Source organism: Peromyscus eremicus, chromosome 15 (assembly GCF_949786415.1).
Source record: "Peromyscus eremicus chromosome 15, PerEre_H2_v1, whole genome shotgun sequence".
NCBI lineage: Eukaryota > Metazoa > Chordata > Mammalia > Rodentia > Cricetidae > Peromyscus > Peromyscus eremicus.
The window spans coordinates 72,814,768-72,837,135 of record NC_081431.1 but is presented as its reverse complement, the minus strand read 5'-3'; the positions used below and the strand labels follow the sequence as shown (position 1 = coordinate 72,837,135).

Genomic DNA, 22,368 nt, shown 5'->3' with positions numbered 1-22,368 from the left:
TAAAGCGGAGTCTGGTGTCACTCCCACCAAGTAGAGGCAATAAAGGACACCGGGGAATTACCTCCAGCCACAGCAGCTGGCTGCTCCCCGGGGATGCCTGCGGCCTAAGGGGCTCGCCCCACACCTAGTAAAGACTTGCACTGAGAAGCATTGAGTGGGGGCAGCTCCCCCAAAGAAGCCTTGCCTGCAATCTGGCCCGAATAAGAGTCAGAGACATCTCTTGTGCCTGGGTGTCTTCCCACACAGGCAGCTGGACTTTCCCAAACCTGGAATGTGCTCAGATTCCCTTCTGTAGCGCCCACTCAGACTGCAGCCAGGGTGGTGGTGACGCAGGCCTCAGACTTGCCCCATGGCAGGCAAACGGAGCAAGGCTCCCATCGGGCCTAGTCTTCCTTCCTCACAGATCCTCCATGCTCTTCCAGATGGTCCCTAAGCAGTCTTCACATGCTTCTCTTCCCCACTGAAGACCACAATCAAGGGCTGGGAATGTACCTTAGCTGGTGGAGTGTTTGCCTTGTACACACAAACCCCTAGGTTCCGTCCTCAGCGCTGAATAATTCAGGTATGATGTTGCCCATCTGTAATCCCAGCTCCCTAGAGGTAGAGGCAGGGGGATCAGGAGTTCTAGGTGATCCTGGGCTACACAGGGAGTTCCAGGCCAGCCTGGGCTATGAAAGACCCTGTTTCAAAACAGACACACACACAAAATCACAATCAAACGCTCTTCTATTGTTCCCTTTCTCCATTTTGGCAAACTACTGGAAAGTGCTGTGACCAGTTGCTTTCGCTTCCCACCTCGCAGTCTCCCTGCACACACACTCTCCCTGCACACACTCTCCCTGCACACACTCTCCCTGCACACATGCTCCCTGCACACGTGCTCCCCCTACACACATGCTCTCCCTGCACACACTCTGCCTGCACACACGCTCTCCCTGCACACACTCTCCCTGCACACATGCTCCCTGCACACACGCTCCCTGCACACGTGCTCCCTGCACACACGCTCTCCCTGCACACACTCTCCTTGCACACACGCTTCCTGCATACACGCTCCCTGCACACACACTCTCCCTGCACACACTCTCCCTGCACACACACTCTACCTGCACATACTCTCCCTGCACATTCTCCCTGCACACATACTCTCCCTGCACACACTCCCCCTGCACATACACTCTCCCTGCACACATGCTCCCCCTGCACATGCTCTCTCCCTGCACACGTGCTCCCCCTGCACACACACTCCCCTTGCACACACGCTCTCCCTGCACACACTCTCCCTGCACATACGCTCTCTCTGCACCAGCTCCCATTACCAGTGAGCTCATTGAGAAGGTGTGAATTACAGTTTTGAAGGCCATCTGTGCTTCAGGGAAAAGTATAACAGGTAATGGGGGAGATATGAGAGTTTATTTCTTCCCAGTGTTGGGGATCAAACCCACAGCCTTCCACATGCTAGGCAAGTGCTCTTGCACTGGTCCCCATCCACATAACCACCTCCTTTTGAAGAAGGTGGTTATGAGAGGAAAGGCCTGAAGAAAGGTACGAGTCCTGTGGCTGTTTTAGGGGAAAGCATTCCAGGCAATGGGAAGGTCAGTGCAAAGGCCCCGAGGCAGCGAGTCCTGAGCACGGTGAGAAAATACAGACGAAATGAAGTGATAAGGCAATGAGCTCTGAAAGAGACTTGGTTGGGACAGGGACACTAAGCGGGGAAACTGTTTGAAAGGACTGCTCTGATGGGAAGAACGGTGCTAGGAGACCTGGGTGGGGTGAGTGGAGCAGTACGGAGGTGTGGGTTGAGATAAGGACAGGAAGTAGAGCCGAACTCCATAAACCAGATCCCCAGGTGGGTGGGGCAATAGGAGCCCCATCCCATCGTTTTTGGAGGAAAGATGTTCATTTCCATGTTTGTGAGTGCACATGTCAACCGCAAGGTGATACCAGCTTGTGAATCCCTATGAGGGCTCAAGTACAATGTGGAGGCTGGGGGTGGGGTGGGGTGTGGTGTGGTGATGCAAAGGGTTCTGGGTAATTTCTGGAGTTGGAGTGAGGAAGACTTCCTGCGGCTTGGATTCAGATGGGAGTGTGTGTGTGTGTGTGTGTGTGTGTGTGTGTGTGCCTCCCCTCACACTTATTTATGTGTATGAGAGAGAGGTGGAGGAGAAGAAAGAGAAGGAGGAGGAGGTGGTGGAGGAAGAGGAGGAAGAGGAGAGGCAGAGGAGAGGAGGGGACCAAGTCTTCTGTGTCCCACAGATGAGGTCTCTGGCTGTTGTCTCCAGCCCTCCTGGGGGAGTTCCTGCCTTGGGCTCTGGCCTGGGCCAGCTATCCCTGGTTTTCTTCCCTCACTGTTCTTCTCTGAGGCCTCACACTTCCCACAGACATGTCTAACACACAGACACAGACACACACACACACACACACAAACACACACACACACACACACACACACACACACACACACACACACACACACAGAGCTGGGGAATGAACCCAGGGTTTTGCACTTGCTAGGTGAGCATTCTAGCATTGAGCTAAATCCCTGACCCCATGTCTAACCTTTTGACATTGCTGCTTGACACTGTAATCTACAAAGTTCACACTTATGAAACATACATACACACACACCTCATGATGTTTTAAGTAGATTTATGGTTTTGTGTTGGGCTGGGATGCACACAGCCTGTGTGTCGCAGGTTGGTGTCTGGGCGATGTCTGCTGACCGCCCTCTGTCCCACACCACCCATCTGCAGTTTTAGCGTCGTCAATTCTGCTGCCCTGACAACGGCAGCTTTATAGGAAGTCTTAAAGCCGCACGTCTGAAACCCCAGCCCCGTTCTCATGCGTGTCTTCATTGAAGCTTTTAGACGGTTTTCATTTTATGTAGTTATCGATGGGGCTGCATTTAAGTGCCGCTGTTGTCTTTCATTTATTTTCCCCGTTTCTTTCTTGGATTGTTCTTTGTTTTCTATTTCCTGCCTTCTTCGGGTCATGTGCAAATTTTATTTTTATTTTGAGGCGGGGTTCCATGCTGCACAGCTGGTCTCCAGTCCATTCTATGGCTGGAGATGATCTTAGCCTCCTGCGTCCTGTGTGCTGGGTTATGAGCATCACCACACAATGTCATGTGAAGGTTTTTAGTATTTCAATTATCTATTGTGTTCTTGCCCAGGATCCCTAGAACAGTTGCTTTCCCCTTAATTGTACAAGAAATTACTACAATCTCCCTGCTGAGTGTCTCAGTCTGAAAATCCGTATTTTGCCATTCCAAGGGCAACGTAGCCATCGGGCCTCATATGAGCCACTAGCCACTTCCACTTGTGTGGCTCTCACCTTGTGACATTGACAGGCATTGAGGACCTAGTTGGACCATGTTACACTGTATGTATGTGTATGTGTGTGTGTTTGTGTGAGTATGTGGGTATGTACATATGTGTGTGTGCTTCTGTAAGTATGTATGTATGTATGTGAGTGTTTGTGTGTATGTGTTTATATGTGTTATGTATGTGTGTGTATATATTATGTACTTGTATGTGTGTGTGTTTGTGTATGTATGTGTTTGTGTAAATATGGGTGTCCGTGTTTGTGTGTGTATGTATATGTATGTGTGTGTTTGTGCAAATATGGGTGTATGTGTTTGTATGGGTGTGTATGTGTATGTGTCTGACTGTTTCTCCCTTCCAGGCTTAGAATAAATGGAGACAGACCCAGGGGACAGAAGGAGGTTGTAATATCAGTTAGTCTTGTAGCCCCGACTAGCCTGGAACACATCACACAGACCAGGCATCTCTGGAACTATGGTGATGCCCTGCCTCTGCCTCCTGAGTGATGAAATTACATGCATGCACCATCACACCCTGTTCATGTCAGTGAATATGATAGTTATTAATACTGTCAATCACTGACAGAATCCAGACTCCGTTAGAAGACAAACCTCTGGGCATGTCTGTGAGGGAGTTTCCAGATTAGACTGAGGTGGGAAGATGCACCCAAAACATGGATGGCACCATTCAGTGGACTGGGATCCTGCACTAATAAAAAGGAGAAATCGAGCCTTTGTCTCTCTCTGCTTCCTGACACCGGGTGCAATATACCAGCTGTCCTGTGCTTCTGCCTCCAACTAAGAACCCAAACACATCCTTCTTTCCTTCCTTTCTCTCTCTCTTTCTTTCTTTCTTTCTTTCCTCCTTTCTCTTTCTTTTTTTCTTTTTTCTTTTTGCCAGGGTTTCTCTGTGTAGGCTTAGCTGTTCTGGCTGTCCTGGAACTCGCTCTGTAGACCAGGCTGGCCTCATCTGCCTGACTCTGCCTCCAGAGTACTGGGATTAAAGGTGTGTGCCACCACCGCCTGGCAGGCGGACACCTCTCCTTTCCTAAGCTGCTTTGGTCTGGCATTCTGTCTCAGCAGTGAGATAAGTCATAGATAAGACTCACAGGTTCTGACTTATCACGAGAAAGGCTGGGCGGAGAACGTGGAAGGCTGGGTTATCCTGATACTCTTCCCTCATTGGGTAGGTATTGCAAGTGTTACAGCTCTGGAGGGAAAGGTATCCTGACTTGTCGGGAAGTCACGCTATACCTCAAGCTGGGGTGCCACGGGGGATGGTCTCCCCACAGGATGTAGCAATCCTGCTCGAAAGCCATTACAGCTAAGCTCTGCTGCACCCCTGCTTAAGGGGGCTTCCCAGCAGGGGTACCCCTTTCTTCTGCTCTGCTCCCCTAAGGAAACGTCCTAGCAGAGGCATCCATTTCTTATCAGCTCTGGCCCAAGATGTTTCTCCTTCAGCTTCGCTGTGCTAAAGGGGAAACCCCTGCAGAAATGTAGCAATCTCCTCCAGCTCTGGCTACAAGTTGTTACTTCTCCTCGGCTCCAAAGGGAGTTTCCCAGCGGAAGTATCCATTTCTTCTTCTGCTCAGCTCCCCTAAGGGATCCTCCCAGCAGAGATTCTGCTCTGTGACGGCTGAAGATCTGCACCCAAAACTCTTTTAAGAAATATTTATTTGGGAAGGAGGAATCCAGAAGAGTGACTGCCTCTGCCAGGGTGGAAAAGGACAGCTCATAACTGAACAGGCAGAGGAGCTTATATAGGGCTTCTTAGAGGCGGAGTTTTTCCAGGAAGGTTTCCTGCTCTGGGATTGGTTGGTTTTGTTGGCCAGGGGCAAAGTTGGCTCTGCTTTCAGGGCCAAAGTGTGTTTCTTTGGCTCTGGTTTCAGGGTCAGGGTGTGTTTCTTTGGCTCTGGTTTCAGGGCTAAAGTGTTTCTTTCACTGGGCTCTGGTTTCAGGGCCAGGGTGGGTTTCTTTCACTTGCTCTGGTCAGGGCCAGGGTGGATTTCTTTGGCTGGCCCCTTTACCCTACAGGGTATATTTCTCAGGCAATTGTTTTCCGGCTCAGTTCTGTGATTTGTTTCCTGTTCCTAGCCCAGTCCTGAAGAGGTCTTTCCAGTTCTGTCTCATCCTGTTATAATGTCTTTGTCATTAGATGTCCCCAGGAGGGAAGTCCAGGAGCAGAGATGAGCTGTCTTCCACGGCCACCCAGGAAAGGCCACCCCGCTGCCACTCGGGAGCCACGTGAGAGCTTGGTCACTGCTTTCATTTGGCAGGTCTGACCAGGTGGTAGTTGACATATTTAGAACGGACATGAATGAGAGGTGGTTGTTCTCACACACGAAGCCTAGGCTTGGATATGAAAAATAAGGAAATCCACAGATGGTTGGAAAAGGGCAAGAAAATAGTGCCCTGCACTCTGTGTGGAGAAATGCATGGTGAAGATTTTCCTATGTAATCCCAGGACTCGGACTCGGGAGGGAATGGTAGGAGGATCAGAAACTCAAGGCTGTCCTCACCTAGATAGTGAGTTTGAGGCTAGCTTGGGGTACATGAGGCCCAGGGTTTTGTTTTTGTTTTTTGATTGTTTGCTTTGTTTTGTTTTTAAGACGTTTTAGTAAAATTGGGTGCCTAGAGACCTTCAGGGGACAGCCTATTATCAGGATGGTATGGAACACCAGTCATTATATATATATATATATATATATATATATATATATATATATATATATGTAGAAAGAGAGAGAAAGAGAGGGTGAGAAAGGAAATGTGGTGAGGCTTTTGAAATAGGATGAGCCAGTATATGGGAAACCTATGTGATGTTTGAGACACACACACACACACACACACACACACACACACACACACACATGAGAGTACCTAGAGGTCACAGGAGGAAGTCAGATTCCCCCCAGAGATAGAGTTGTCGTGGTTGTGAGACCCCTGACATGGGTGCTGGGAACCAAACCAGGGTCTTCTCCACGAGCAACACATGCTCTTAACCACTTGAGTTTCCTGTTGTAAAAACCTCATTTTTAATCTGTGTGTGCACTTGCATCCCCCCCCCCGCCCCACCCCCACCCCCATGGATAGGCATGTACATTGCCATAGTGTGGATGTAGAGGTCAGAGGACAGCCCTGGGTGCCAGGCCTCACCCTCTGCCTTGAGACAGGGTTTCTGAACTGCTTTCGCACTTTGTATGCCCGGCTAGCAGGACCGCGAATTTCCAGGGACTCTCCTGGTTTGGGATCTTATCTCCCCATGGGTATGCTACTGCTGTGTCTGCTTTTATGTGGGTTCTGGGGAATCTGAACCAACCAAGCTATATTCCCAGCCTTCTGAAGTTAACAGTGCCCAGTCGTTGCCCAGGGCTGAGTATCGGTTCGCTGACCCAAGGTTCTCTCTGTCTACCTGCTTCTCTAGGCTCAGAGCCCTAGTCACGGCTCATCTTTACTGGCCCTTCACCCGAGGCTGGTGGCTACGCGTCCTGGGCTTCACCTGCCGGCCCTGACTCTCTCTTTTGCCATCTTTGGGGGGGGGGGGTCTGTCCCCTCCTCCCACCCTTCACTCTGTGGGATGGTTAATCTCAACGTCAACCTAACAGGATCTGGAATCACCAGGAAACAAGCCTCTGGGCACGCCAGTGAAGGATGTCGGGGCTGGGAAAACTGAGGTCCCTTAACTGGACAGCACCAGGCTGGGTCCTGGACGGAAAGAAAGCGAGCTGATCTTCAGCACCCATCTTCCTCTGCTACCTGACTGTGGATGAAGGTGACCAGACACTTCGTGTCCCTGCTGCCCTACGTCCCCATCGGGACGGACTGACTGTACCCTTGAACTCTGGGCCCTTCTCCCCTTAAGTTGCTTCTGTCTAGTATTCAATCCCAGCATAAGGAAGGCACCAACACGCCCCCAACTCAAATGTGTGCTACCCAGGAACCAGACTGTGCCTGGGACACGAGACCCCGCGTACTGGGGCCTCAGCCAACTGGCTCAGATGTTCTAGAAAGCTCACTAGTATCTGAGTCCCAGCCACCTGTCAAACCCTGCCTGCCCCCACCCCAGAGTGAGGAGAAGCCAACAGCCAGTAAATGATCCTGAATTAAGCTTGTCTGGGTTAAGGTGGGCTAGTCAGTTTTGACGCTGTTGTGAAAAAATACAGCCTAATTTTTGTTCAAATGCACCAAATTTACTGCCTAGATTCTCATTAACTACTGTCAAGGGAAAAGCAGATCGACAAGATAAATTATGAAAAAATTATTTTTAATGTACAAAAAAGACTTATTTACAAGTTGAGCATGTCATCTCAATTTATAGCATGTAGAAAAAGCTAAAAATGTTTGGCAATATAAATTTGGCTGGACGATTCACCCGCAGTGTATTCAGGGACGGGGATGGCTGTACACAGAAGAGATACAGACGGAGACTGAGAAGTTGGGGTCTATGTCGGGCAGTGGGCCACACCACTGGGGCCACAGACCCACGGGCGTGGCCCAGAGCTGCCATTGGGGGTTGGTCTTGTCTCTGGATTGTAAACAGAGAAGTTTGCTGTCCTCGGACCCAGAAGGTCCAGGCTCTAAGAAGTTCCTCACTGAAGCCAGAGTCGTGGCCAGAAGGAAGCTCGGAGTGGAGAGGTTTTGGTTTGGCAAAGTTTCTATGAAATTCAGCGGGAGAAGCTTCAGATGGGGTGTGCGCATGTGTGTGGTGGGGAAGAGGCGTGGGTTCACCCTGTAGCGTGCTCTGGACTGATTCTTTGTGGAGTCAGTTTCCACATGCCCTTTCTTATTTGGGGCCAGGCCATACTGAACAAGAAAATTCATCTCATAGTTCCTCAAAGTCCAAGAATCAGTCCTTCACCCTCCCACCCGAGCACAAACACCATGCATGTCATCGGTCCATGCCGAATAACCTGGAGAGGAGGGCAGAGGTCAGGGGACCAGAAAGCACTGAGCCTGCACGCGGTGGTTAGGTGAAGACAGCTGGCCACCCAGCACGGTGTGGAAGAGCCCTAGAATTTTCCACGGGAGGGTGGTAGTGCACAGGAGTAACAGGACTGGGTAAACATGCGACTTGCTTTTTCCAGGGAAGGCCTCTTTCACCTTGGTCCATCCCTAGCCCACAACAACCCGAGGAATTTAGATACAAGCGTTCTTCCCAGGAGGGGCTCCACTGTACACTTCAGAACACTGTAAACAGATCAGGAGAGGCCCCTGGGTAGTTTCTGGGCTTGCCCCAGGTAGCATAGTTTATTTCCTCGTGATACATGTTTTATTAGTTCTTCTCCACTCCGGAAATCTGCAGGTCCTATTGTGCCTAAGGGAATGGAGATGCTAGCAGTAATTGAGGAGAGTCCATAGTATCCCAGGGGATGCACCTTTCTCCTCTGGCAAGCAACCTTGGCGAGCTTCACGGAAGAGTCCCGGGGAGGCAGCAGCCCACTCCCGCTGCAGGTGGCAGAAAGGCAAACCCTTCCCAGAGCAGAGTACCCAGCACGCTCTCAGATTCAAACCCAGACGTGGTTCCCCTTCCCTCTTTGGGCATGTACTTAGAAAGCCTTGGCCAGTGTACTCTCTCATTAGCAGAATGACAGAGGCCAAGAAGCCGGGACTGAGTAATCCCATAAACACCAAAGGCTGGCAAGCATTGTGTAAACGAGTTTCTTTCTGAACAAGACTTTTTGAGTGTTCCGAAAAACAGGCCAGACAGCGAAGAGGGTGCCCCTAAATCTTTTCTTAAAACATTTGTGAGTCTGAACCAGCCGTGGCCCAAGCCCTCTCAGGCCCGATGAACACTTTTTCCAACAAAGAGAAGCCGTTAGACTCTGACGTTCCAAGGTCTGCTCTGCCCCAGGAGCCAGGGCCTTTAGGTCATCATATTCAAAAACTTGTTCTCTTCAGCCAGGCTGGTGAGCATGGAGCTCATGTCCCCCACAGCCATGTTGCTGATGCCCGCGGGGATGGAGGGCAGTGTCAGGGAGTTCCGGGGTGTGGTGAGGCGTGAGGAATTCTGGGAGAGATTGTGGAGGAGGGTGGGGCTCAGTGCACCGGAGAACAGACTGGAGTGATCGCCGTCATCCATGATGGCGTCAAAGTCAATCTGGGGGGCCTCCAGGAGCTGGGAGTCCACAGTGCTGGACACCTGGTTGACCCCTGGTGAAGGCAGAGGCTGAGGCTGGACACTGTCTGAGCATGGTTGTGGTTGTGGTGGCTGGGGCTGCATGGCTGGGCAGCCTTCATTCTGTTCATACATGTGGATCTGGCCATAGTAGTAGAGCGTGTTCTGGTCCTGTGACCGCCCTGTGTCCTGAGACGGCTGAGGAGCCAGGGAGACCATGGTCCCGGCTGTTCCCTTGGGCAGAGCTTCTGCTGTCTCTTGGTTGGCCGATGTGACCATGGCTTGGCCAGCGGTCCTGGCATACAACTGCTGTTGCCCGGCACGTACTCCACGTTGACGGCCAGCCGTGCTGGGCTCAAGGGGCGGCCGAGGCTGCATGAGGCCAAAGCCGGTGCTCTGCTGGGACTCCATGAAACTAGGCTGATGGGACGGGAGAAGGTTGGGACCCTGTTGGTAGCCTTCCTGCTGGGGATAGCTCAGGACTGCCTGAGCTTGTGACACCCCAGCCAGGGACGAATTGGCAATCCCAAGCTCCCGTTGATGGCCACTCATCATGGTGGCAGTGGGGACGACTTCCATTTGTGGTGGGAGTCCCAGGTGGCTGGGCTTGGCTGCCATATTGCCGCAGGAGGGAGAGAACTGGTTCAGGGGTCCACTGACAACGTTCGGGCTCAGCTGGGGGTGGGCTTGGCTGTAGTTGGCCTGAGGGCTCATGGCGGCAGTCACACTCAGGCACTGGCCACCTGTGGCCGGCTGTCGAGGCTGATGCGTGTAGCTCCCTCTGGGGGCAGAGGGAGCTCCACGAAGCTGTAGGTGTGGCTGGGTGCTGTCTAGACCTCCGGAGCTGGCCTGCAGGGCTTGTGGGCTATATCCTGAGTACTGGCCAAAGGCTGGCTTCTGCTGAACCACAGCCAGGTTGCTGTGGGGAAAAGGAAGTGGCTTCACCTGACTGGGCAGGGCATCCATGGTGCCAGAACTCACCTCATTCCACTGCACAGGCATGTTGCTCTTGTTGAGGTTGGAGGAGGGGCTGTAGTTCACCTGGCAGCCCCCCAGTCCAGGAGCAGAAGGGCCCACATTGGAGTCGGCAGCCGCCAGCCTACGGTGGCCTTGCAGCCCAGGACTGGGCAGTTTAGAGTTCTCAGGGAAACCAGTGCTTTCTGTAGGATACCCCTGCCGGGTGCTGCCATCCAAGGTACCACTGGTATGGGCCTTGATGTACTGTACCACATCATCTGGCAGCACCAGCTCATCTTCCACCAGCCCCAGGTCAGATCCGAGCCCTGTACCATCTACTCCAGCAGCTATGGCCTCCATCATCACGTTCTCACTGATGCTAGGGGGTCTCGGGGAGTAGGTGCTGCGGGTCAGGCTGCTATCCACACTAGGGTGGCTCTGCAGATGCGGGCCTCGCCGATCAGTGCAGGGTGGCAGTGAACCCGGATTCATGTTATGGGTACTGTGGAAACGCTGTACTCGAGGCAGAATGAGGGGGTCAGGTCGCCGCACCGGATCGCTGGCCCGGCGCATGTTGCCACCTGGCCCCTCGTGCGGGAAGGCCGGAGCCGCGCCTACATAGCCGTGGCCGTGGCCGTGGCCGTAGGCAGGACCATCGCTGCCACGTCGTGGCCCCAGTGGATGTGGGCAGGCGCCGGGCAGTGCACGTTCGGGAGCATCCAGTAGCGCCAGGCGGGTGCGAAGGCTTACGCGCTCGAGGCCCGGCAGTGGGGTGGGTGGCGGTCCGCCCGTGGCCGCCGCGTACTTGGCACGCAGGCTGTACTGCTGCGCAGGCGTGAGGTTGAGCAGCCCTGGGCCACCACCGCTGCACTGGCTGGCCTCACTGGAGCGCCGGGAGGCATCTGTGGAGATGGGGTCATAGGAGTCTGCTGAGCTGGCATTGTGCTGGCGGCCGGCACCCAGAGGTGAGGCCTCGCTGGAGCGCCGGCTGGAGAAGTACGGGGAGATGCCGGAGGAGCGGCGGCTCACGGTGTAGGCCGAGCTCACGGTGCTGGTGGAGCTGTCCCTTCTTTCCTGCAGCTGGCTCAGCATCGTTACCTCGGTCAGCTCTGGCAGCCGCTGGCTGGGCAGCAGCCCCGCTGGCCCACCGCCCCCAGTGCCGTGGAAGCTTTCCAGAACAGAACCTAGGGAAGAACAGAGGGGTCACAGGAGGGCTGTGCTTCGTGGGACCCTTACTCCCTGATAGTGTCAGGGCCCTGCGGCTGTTCCCCCAAACCAGAAGACCACCTGCACCCTATCCCTAGTTCCCCAGTCCTCTACCCATCCCCCTTGACCAGACTGAGCCTGGAGCCCTAGCGCAAGCCCAGGCACACGGCAGGCACTCAATAGCAGAAGGACTTCTGGATGTAAGAAGGGAAAGAGGAAGCCAGGTGAGATGGCAAGCTGGTGCTGAATCCCAGCACTTGGGAGGCAGAGGCAGGCAGATCTCTGAGTTCGAAGCCAGCCTGGTCTACAGAGTGAGTTATATAGGACAGCAGGGCTACACAGAGAAACCTTCCCAGTTTCTCTAGCTGTATATAAAATGCACCTGCACGTAGGATGGGGTTACTGACAACAGGGCTCAGGTGGGCCCAGGCCCATAGTTCCTGTGTCCCCACATGGAGGTTTTGGGTCCCCCCTCCCCTGCCCAACAAAGGTCTTTAGGTATCCCAGGTTGGCCTGTAACCAAAGATGACCTTGAGCTTCTGATCCTGCTGCCTCTGCCCACCGGGCGCTGGAATTCTAGGTGTGTGCCACCACACGGCGTTGATTTGGTGCTGAGGACTGAACTCAGGGTCGTGTGCACAGTAGGCAAGCACTCTCCCAACCGAGCTGCATCTCCAGCCCTTGATGTTTTTATTCATTTATATTCGGAGGCAGGGTCTCCCTATGTTGTCGAGGCTGATCTTAGAGTGGGCAGAGGCCAGTCAAGGCTTCTCACAGCCCTTCAGGGCTAGGAGTGGTGACCTGTGTGGAGGCAGCTGTCTGCAACCCCAGAGATCCCAGACATGCAGAGGTCATGGCCTTCTGCCAGCAGTCCTTCCAACAGTGGGGCTGGTGGTGTGCCAACGTGCACCATCGTAGGGGTCTATGTGCCCAGTGGCACTCTTGGAGATAAAGAGCCTGCTGAGCACAGGCCACCTCCTCCATGAAGCCCTCCTGCTCTTTCCCTGTGGAAGGTGCCCCCTTGGTGCATCAGTACCCCAGCTCTCTGTCTTTGGTGCTTTGTGGCTTGCTCTGTATGTGATTTGACCGTGGCTCCTTTGGGATGATAATCATACCACTCTCCTTCCTTGAGCCTTTGGGGTGACACTCTAAATGCTGAGCAGCTGGATGGGGGGCGGGGGGGGGCTGTAGCAGTGTCTGCCTGTGTTCAGAGGGTTACAGTGGCATGCTACACGGAGAACAGCATGCATGTCGGAGTGACATGGTAAATGCTGAGCAGCTGGATGGGGGGCGGGAGGGGCTGTAGCAGTGTCTGCCTGTGTTCAGAGGGTTACAGTGGCATGCTACACGGAGAACAGCATGCATGTCGGAGCTCACGGGCCTGAGCTAAGTTTTCCTGCTGCCTGGGGTTTGGGTGGGGCCCCTTCACCTCCCTGAGCCTGTTTCCTTTGCATGCAACACAAGGTCGGGCTGCAGCAGCCAAGTGCAGAGAGCGCTTAGCCATCGGGCTTCACGTGGTTGACACTGTATACACTCCTTTATCAGCAGAGCGCTTACACACTAGGAGCTTGCACCTCCACTGGGCTACATGCATATCCCTCTCCAAACAAAAGAACCTGGTCACTTTGATCTCTAGCTCCCTACCAAGCCTAAGGAGCCTTTAGTGGCCAAACATATTCTGAAATACAACCTACAACCAAGGAACCAGGCTGATCCAGCCTGAACTTGTTTGGGGTGCCATGCTCAGTAAGGTAAACTATATCCTTTGAGTGAACTATTAGGGGAACCTCCCTCCCCCACTTACCATGTTATACCTATATATAATTGGGTGTGCATATGGTTAAAATCAGGATGTGCCCAATGAACTAAGACTTACATAACCTAAGACTGCTAATCAAACCCCAAAAGACCATCCATACCTTCCCCTAGCAACCAGCTCCTCCTCTTCCTAGACTTCCTAGAGGAAGTCCTGAGCAATAATAACCAGGAACTCTTGAGCTGTGTATAGTGGCCTGTACTCATGCTTCAATTCTCAATAAAATGTCTTTCTTTTTTTGCTATTTTTGTGGCTTCTTCAGTTCTTTTTTTTTTTTTTTTTTTTAACAAGACACTGAGAACCTGAAACCATCAGATCTGTCCCATTGTGGGCAGCCAGTCAGACTGCAAGGTGCCTGGAGAAATCAGCCCCAGGCTCTCTCCCAGCTGTGCTGTTAAGCCCCGGGCCTCACTCACCATTTGCTGGGAGGGGAGGCAGCTTGGTGTTGTGGGTGTGCGGAGCTGGGCCGGCCCACGAGCAGGAATCCTTGAGTGACTTGAGTTTTTCTCTCTTCAACTGCTCAAAGCGGTGCACGGTGGTCATGTGTTTGCGCAGCTGCAGGCCGCCAGTGGAGGGGGCAGCCAAGGCTGAGGTATCAGCTCCTGGAGATGGGTCATCCAGTGCTGTCAGGTCTCCCAGACTCCCGGGCCCTGTCCCCGGCATCTCCACGCCACTGTCATTGTTGGGGGCACTGCCCAGGGGAGAGGGCTCGCTGCTGCAGGATGACTGGGCCCCGGGGCTGGATTGACACAGCTGTAAGGACAAGGCGGAAGGTGGGTGTGAGAAGTCACCGGGTCCTGTGACCCTCGCACATTCATACCATGCTGCGCTTGCTTGGGCGGGGACACGAGGAAGCAGGGAACTACTCTGAAGGGGCACTTGCGACCCATCCCTTGTCTACCTGCATGAGATGGTTAATCTACCCTTGGCCTTCTTTCCCAACTGTGACGACACAAACTGCCTTCTAAACGTGCAAGGATTTGTCCTATTGTAGGCAGAAGGTGACTAAGTTCACCAAGAAAGAAAGTATTCAACGCAGGACTGCTGATGTGCCCACAATGAAGGGAGGGATAACGGAAGTCTGGGGACGTACGTGCTGGCCAGCCGCCTTCTACTGCACAGGGTGCTCTTGACAGGCCAGGGGTAGGTGCTAAAGAACGGAAGGAATGGGAGGAGCAGGGAGCTAAGGGGTGTAGCCATTGCCTGCACAGCCACGCCAAACTGACTATGCCGGTTAGTTTTACGTATCAACTTGACACCGTCTAGAGTCACCTGGGAAGAGATTCTTAATGAGGAATTATCTAGATCAGGTTGGTCTGGGTGCATGTCTGTGGGGGACTGTCTTAATTGTTCATTGAGTGTGAGTGGCACCACTTCATGGGCTGGGTCCTGAACTGTCTGAGGGAAGACAGCTGTGGGAAGCAGCGGACAGTGATGCATAATATTCCCTTTGCTGTTGACTGTGGATGTGATGTGCTCAGCTGCTTGAGATCCTGCCTTGATTTCCCAAAAGTGATGGGTAGGGATCTGGAATTGCAGCTCAATCCTTTCCTCACATTTGCCCTCCCTTGCTTTTTGCCAGAGTATTTGCCACAGAGACAGAAATGAAACCAGAATACTTGGCTCTCCCTCTGGGCTGGGCTGGGGCAGGCAAGTAAATCAACGCCACTGCATCCTACAGCATCCAGTGTGGCCTGAGATTGGGCCCGGAAGCAAACCCTCGACCCAGCAGCTCATTTCTGGGTCAAATGCTTTCCCTGTCCCTGCCTCCTCCTTGGGAAGATGCAACAATACTGCATGCCCAGTTTAGGGGAGATGCTCCCAACAAGCAGGACTCTGTAGGTCTTGACCGTGGTGCCCTCCACAATTCTTTGCTCCATCTAGCCTAGACTCACCCCTGCTCTCCCTTGATCTCCCTCCACACCACATCTCTGCCCTCCCTTGCTCCCCAGACCTCACCCTTGCCCTCCCTTGATCTCCACGCCTCATTCCTGCCCTCCCTTGCTCCCCAGACCTCACCCCTGCCCTCTCTTGCTCCCCAGGCCTCACCCCTGCCCTCCCTTGCTCCCCAGGCCTCACCCCTGCCCTCCCTCGCTATGGATTCCTTGCTCCTCACACTTGCCAGACTCATTCTTGCTGCCCATCTCTACCTATTCCCATGGTGCCATCTGTCACCTGCCTCTCCAAAGGCCAGTTCAATCTCTGCCCAGCCAAGGGCACTGAAACAGGAGCCCAGTCCACCCTCTCCCCCTGGGCACTCCCGCCCTCCCCCATTCCTCCGCTCACCTCAGCAGCGTCTATCCTTAGGGGAGGTACAGTTGGGAAAAAGAGGTGGAGACAAGGAACAGGTGGTTAGAACGGAAGGATCAGAGGCTAGAGGGGATGACACAGACAGGGGCAGAGGGGCGGGAACCCGCAGTGGTACCCAGGTACTGGATGAAGAGGCAAACACATCCTGCGCAGAGCAGCATGGAGGAAGGGCATCCCCCGCCCCAGCCTCAGTTGCCCAGCAGGAGCTGGGTCAGAGAAGGCGACTGAAACGAGACAGGTTTCATGAGGGGTACAAGGTGATAAAGGAGGAAAGCTGAGCTGGAGCAAGATGGGGCATCGCTTCATTCTGAGAAGGGGGTACCAGAGGGGGCTGGGCTTCTGGGCCTTGTGCAGAGCTGGAGAATCGCCCCCTGCCAGCTGGGCACCCAGCTCTGTCTTACCCCGGAGCTCTCCGTCTTGATGGCTTTGATGTGTAGGCAATCCTCCACAGTGTGGCTGGTGCTGCTGGCCTCCACACCGTCCTCAGATCCCCGGCCACCCGGCTCGGCGCTGGCCTCATTGTCCCCATTCTCCTTGAGCAGCGGAGCACGGAGGTGCACATCATTGCGTTGCTTCTTGGTGACATGGGCATCTGGCCCATGGACCGTCTTCACATGCTTGCGGAGAGAGCTGGGGTCTGTGTACCTCTTGGTGCAGCCTGGGATCTTGCAGATGTAGGGTTTCTAGGAAGAGGGCCAGGCCTGGGTTATGGATGGGGACCCAAGGAAAACTCTAAATTTACCTGTGGTAAAGCCATCCCATGTTCCCTGGCAGCCCCGGCTGGCACAGGGGGTAAGCGCTTCAACATGCTCACATCCTGTGGGATGAGCACACCAGGTCAAGCCCACAGGAGCCTGGCCTCCCGATCTACCTGGCGTACTACCCTCACATGGAAAGAAGGGACACTCTCAAGAGAACTCTTGGCTCAAGAAGCTGGTGACACAGATCAGAAAGAGTGTGGGAAAGACCCACATGCTCCTCCAGGAATCGGGACTGTGACTTCAAGCTCATTAGCCCTTCATGTCTCTGTCAAAAGCAGATAGGACCAAGGAAACTTCCAATCACCTGGCCATAGAGAGCACACTTGAGCATCTGAACATCTTGTCTCTGTCCTAGGCTTGGTCCCACTCAAATCCACAGACACAAACCATCACAGACATAAACCTAACCCTGTACATATCTTCACACACATATACAGCATACATATACATATATAATCCACCCTTACTTGCTGTGGAACAATCTTTGTACACTGCAAATAAATATGGCTCTCATTGTTAATAAAACACTGATTGGCTGGTGTCTAGGCAGGAGATTTTTCAGGGCAGAGAGAATGCTGGGAAGAAGGGTGGAGTCAGAGGAGTCTCCAGCAGATGCACAGAGAAGCAAGATGAATGTACCATGTTGAGAGAAGGTAAGAAGTGTGGGTTAATTTAAAATGTAAGAGTTAGCTAGAAACAAGCCTGAGCTAGCAACCGAGCACTTATAATTGACAATAAGTCTCTGAATGGTTATTTAGGAAGTGGCTGGAGGAACAGAGCTGATTACAGTCCCGACGAAAAACTCTGCCTACACTTACTCGTATCTACACAAACATGGATGTACTTACAAATCCACACTTCGCTCCACATACACTCCATATATGCACCCACCACACACATACAAATGCACAACACACATGTAACTACCTCCATAAATGTATACATGCTCCTATAGCTACATGTGCATAAGGTACTTATACACATGAACATCTTACATCTACATACAGATATATATGTACCACCCTTACACATATATGCATATATATTTGCATACACATACACTACATAGGCTAATCTTCCAATCCAGACAGATATAAATATGTAACCCACTTTACTCCCATATCTATACATGTGCATATAAATACACATCTCCACACCATCTACATACATAGGTGTAAACATACACATCCATACTCCTCCCCAAGGCTAGCTACAATCTGGAGAGATCCCAAGGGGTCCAGAGGCCTTGGAGAATGCCTCTAATTTCTAACGTGCACTGAAGAGAGGTCTCTTTGCAGCCCATGCTGCATCTAAGCTGTTAGTAATACTCTTTTCCCCAGGGATGGGGAGATGGCTCAGTGGTTTAGAGTACTTGTTGCTCTGGCAGACTACTTGGGCTCAATTCCTAGTACCTACATGGTGGCTTGCAATGATCTGTAACCTCAGTTCCAGGGTATCTGACCCACTTTTCTGGCTGAGCACACGCATGATGCATATATACAGAGGCAAAACATTTATTAATATCAAATTATTTACACACATACACACACGCATGCACACACACACAAGCTCACTCTCTGGTCTGCCTGAACCACAGAGATTGTATAGGTTAGCTGGGACTAGGAGTTCCTGTTGAGTCCCTTCCTTGGCTCTCTCGGGCCTGCCCAGGGGCTCTCCTTGCTCTGGGCAGGCGGTTGATGGCCTAGTGGAGCTGAGGCAGGCCCTCTAGAGCAGGAACTGAAGCATGTGCAAAGGGCTGATGGCACCAGGGCAGCTGTTCTCTGGGCAGACAATTACTGTGAGGTAAAGCAATGGCCCAGGACAGTTTCACAGCTTCAGAGAGCTTGTATCCCCTCTCTGAGTATCAGGTTCCTTATCTGCAGCCCAGGCAGCAGAAGCCCTTCAGTGGCCAGAGAAGAGTGTATCTCAGGACATGCTCAGAACTTGGAAACCAGGAAGCTCTGTGTGTGGGTTTTTCCTCAGGCACCATACACCTTGATTTTTGAGAAGGGTCTCCAATTGTCCTGGATCACGCCATGCTATACTGGCTGGCCAGCAAACCCCAGAGATCTCCCTGGCTCTACCTCCCCAGCACTGGGATTATAAACATGCACCACTATGTCCAGTTTTCAGGCCATTCTGTTTTGATTTCAGTTTCTGCGGACCCCATGGTAGCATCTGTATTTATTAACTGAGGTGCAGAGTGTCAGTGTGCCATGGAACTTTATGGAGCGTCTGCTATTTGGGGGGAGGGGCCATAGTGTAGGGGAGACCTGCCGATATGCAGGTCTGTGTAAACAGAGTGGCTGGTGGGGGAGGGCCAACTGGCATATGGTTTGTGCTGATTGTTAGCTTTATCTATTCAGAACCATGTGGGAAGAGAGTCTCAGTGAGTCACTGTCTGTTTTGGATTGGCCTATGGGCATGCCTGTGAGGTACTGTCTTAATTAAGCTGATTGATATGGAAGACCCAGCCCACTGTGGACAGACCATGCCCTAGGCAGGAGGTTTGAGTCCGTGCAGTCAAGTAAGCAAGCATGCATGCATTCATTTTGCTCTGAACTGTGGATGTTGTATGACGGCTGAAGATTCTGACTTGACCTCCCCACAGCAGGCTGTAACCCGGAATTGTAAGTTGAACTGAAGTCCCTCTCTCCCTATGTTGCTTTTTGTCAGGGTATTTTACCACAGCAATAGAAACAAAACTCGAGCACGCTGTCCACTAGTCAAGGGCAAAGCATTTCCACACGTCAGGCACGTCCCCGTCATGAGTACCTCATTGGAGTGAGTGCGGTTCTGGTGTTTGGCACGGTCCGAGGCGTTGGAGAAGGCCTTGTTGCAGCCTTCGTGTTCACACACGTATGGCTTCTCCCCCGTGTGGGACCTCAGGTGTGTCTTCAGGTTCTCCAGGCGAGAGTAGGCCTTGGAGCAACCCTCGAACTGGAAGGAGGCGGACAGGTCAGAAAGGACACTCCGTATGCAGCTGAGGCCCCTGCACCCCGGGGCTCTCCTCCACCCGCTTCCCTGCCCTCTCCTGCGGCGCCCATTCCCACTCCGCACCCCAAAGAATGCATGATGGTAGTAATGACGGGTACTCTCTCCTCTGGAAAACACTGAGTGGGCCGGAAGTGTAAGACTGCAGCTCAGACGTATCGAAGACCGGATGCAAGAGCTTTACCGCGAAATACATGAGCACACATGCACGTATGTATGTGTGACGTTTACATACATCAAAGCACATATTTATAAGCTGTCCAGTTCTTCACTGTTTGCTTCTCCTGTCAACATTATGTGAAGGTTCTGATTTCTCCGTAGCCCAGCTCTTGTTAACTGTCTTCTGTTTTGTTCTGAGAGATTTTTATTTCATGTGTATGAGTGTTTTGTCTGTACATGCATCTGCACACCCCCACCACAAGTGTGCCCGGTGTCCAAAGCACCAAATGAAGGTGATGGATCCTCTGGACCTGGAGTGACAGGGGTAGTGAGCCACCGTGTTGGTGCTGGAAATTGAACCTGGGTCCCCTGGAAGAGCTGTGAGTGCTCTGAAGTGCTGAGCCACCTCTCCAGTGCCTGTTTTATCTTGTTTTTGAGACATGTTCTCATATAGCCCAGGCTGGCCCCAAACTCACTACGTAGCGTAGAATGGCCTTGACCTTCTGATCGTCCTGCCTCCACCTCCTAAGTGTTGGGGTGAAAAGCACACACAATCACATGCAGTGTATGTGGTCTTGGGAGTGGAAGCCAGGTACTCTGTCAGCTGAGCTATTTTTATATATCCCCCCCCCCAAACTCTTAGAAGAAAACAAGGCAGGAGGCTGGTTAAATCGTTGTGACCACGAGTTAGGTAGCCATTTCTAAGATACGACAGCTAAAAATTGGATTTCACTAAATCAAGCTTTTGTGCTTCAAAGGATTTTATCCAGAGAATGAAGACAACACACAGAATTGGGAAAATATTTGCAAACTGTATGTAATGATCTAAAACCTAGTTATAAAGGAATTCTTGTAACCGAGCAACAAAACGACAAGTTCTGTTTCTCAAAGATGCACAGCTAGGGACCAGGGAGATGGCTGGACGGATAAAGGCACTTGCTGCCAACCCTGATGTCCGGAACATCATCCCTGGGACCCACAGGGCAGAAGGAGAAAACGATTCTGGCAAGCTGTTCTCTGACTTCTCTGCATGTCTCACCCTCTTTCCCCTGTCCTGCCGCATAAATAAAGGCAATTAAAATGTCTTAAATGTGCAAGAGCCAGTTTGATAGTGTTTGTCATTGGGAAACACTAGCCGAAGCCGTAAGGAGGCGCTGGGGTGGGGGGGTGGGGGGGTCAGGGCCTGTAGTCGGAGTCGCCCGCAGAGGGAGGAGGCTCACCGTGCACTTGTGCGGCTTCTCACCCGTGTGCCTGCGCATGTGGACAACCAGCATGTACTGCGCCTTGAAGGGCTTCTGCTCTCTCGTGCAGGCCTGCCAGCGGCACACGAACTCCTTCTTCTCTCCGTGGATGTGCTCGTTGTTGATATGCTGTTGGGAGGTGAGACAAGGGTTGGTGGTGAGTTCAAGGGTCACCTCCCTGGGCCGGCCCCTCTGAGAGCCTGGCTCCCTCTCTACTCAGCTGGGCCCAGCCGGTGTGCAGAGGCTCTCCTCCCTCAGTCCCGAAGCCTCCACCTAGGGCATACAGACCACTCGCCTCAGTGTGGGCGTGCATGCACGTGCGCATTCACACATGTGCACGTTCACACATGTGCACGCGTGGGCATGAGTGTGAATTCACTCATATGTGAGTGCCCAGCGCATGTGTGGTGGGGGGCTGAGGACAACCTGGGGTGCCCGTCCTCACCGCCTTCCACCTTGTTCTCTCTTTGCTGCCTCATATGCCCAGGCTGGCCCAGGAGCTCCCAAGGATTCTCCTGTCTCCACCTCTCATCATCACTCCAGGCATCCCTGGGATTACAGACTCCTGCTCCCGTGCCTCACTTTTATGTGGGTTCTGAGGGTTCAAATTCACATCCTCATGCTTGTGTGGCAAGCACGTTTACCCACTGAGTCACTTCCTCAGCCTTCAATCAATGGCCCCTCTTAACTGTCACCTTGGAGACCTGAGAGGCCCTCCCACCCAACCCCCACAGGATTTTCCAGAGAAGATCCATGCATAGATAGGACCTTGCTGAAGGAAGTTGTTGGTGTGTGTGGAGGGGGCATCTCCTTGGGGTTTGCCCTGAACTCCGACTCTACCTTTAATCTGCTTCCTATCTGCCACAAGGCCAACAGCTCTGCTCCACCAAGGGCACGGAGCCAAGTGACCAGGGACAAACTCTCAGAAACTGTGGGCCAAAGTAGATCCTCCCTTGTGCGAGCTGGCTCTGTCAGGTAGGCGGTTACAGAACTCCAAGGTAAGTAACATTCCTTGCACTCCCCTGACTTCCCCAAGGCACAGAAGACTACTAGGAGATAAAAGGGACAGGCAGGAGCGGAAGTTCTCACTAGGGAGTCTGGAGGAAGCCTCTCACTGATAACTGGGAATTCCAGCATAATTAGCATTTGCTGTGAAGGCTGATGACATGGAGATAATATTTTCAAATGAAAATGTTAAAACAGTGACAAACTGCGCTCAGCCTTGAGCATAGATGGCCTTGAATATGGCTTTATTCTTCTAGGTATTTTCTGGAAACCTCACAGTGAGTCTGCAATGAAAATACATCAGCTTCCCGCGCAGCCCTGTGAACCAGGGAGGTTCTCTGTCAGCTGGAAGTCTACCAGTGAACATCAGGATCCACCTATGAGATCACTCAGGCTATATAGCCACCATGACAGTGCTAATTGACAACTTGGTAGAATGGCCCAGGGCAGGCTAATGGGACATCATGTGACTGTACTGAGGC

The 22,368-nt window shown here is 52.6% G+C and overlaps 1 protein-coding gene across 2 annotated transcripts in view; it reads right to left on the bottom strand.

Annotated features, from left to right (window-relative positions):
* Nucleotides 1–9,161: 9,161 nt before the first annotated feature.
* Nucleotides 9,162–22,368, bottom strand: part of Gli2 (GLI family zinc finger 2) — a 189,599-nt gene continuing 176,392 nt past the window's right edge. For both annotated transcript variants that reach the window (XM_059280388.1, XM_059280389.1), the window contains exons 9-13: nt 20,861–21,010; nt 19,263–19,427; nt 16,128–16,409; nt 13,833–14,169; nt 9,162–11,578 (exon numbers count right to left, since the gene is read on the bottom strand). In XM_059280388.1, coding sequence (XP_059136371.1) covers nt 9,186–11,578; nt 13,833–14,169; nt 16,128–16,409; nt 19,263–19,427; nt 20,861–21,010 — 3,327 coding nt within the window. In that variant the 3' untranslated portion in view covers nt 9,162–9,185. The remainder of the gene's footprint in view (nt 11,579–13,832; nt 14,170–16,127; nt 16,410–19,262; nt 19,428–20,860; nt 21,011–22,368) is intronic.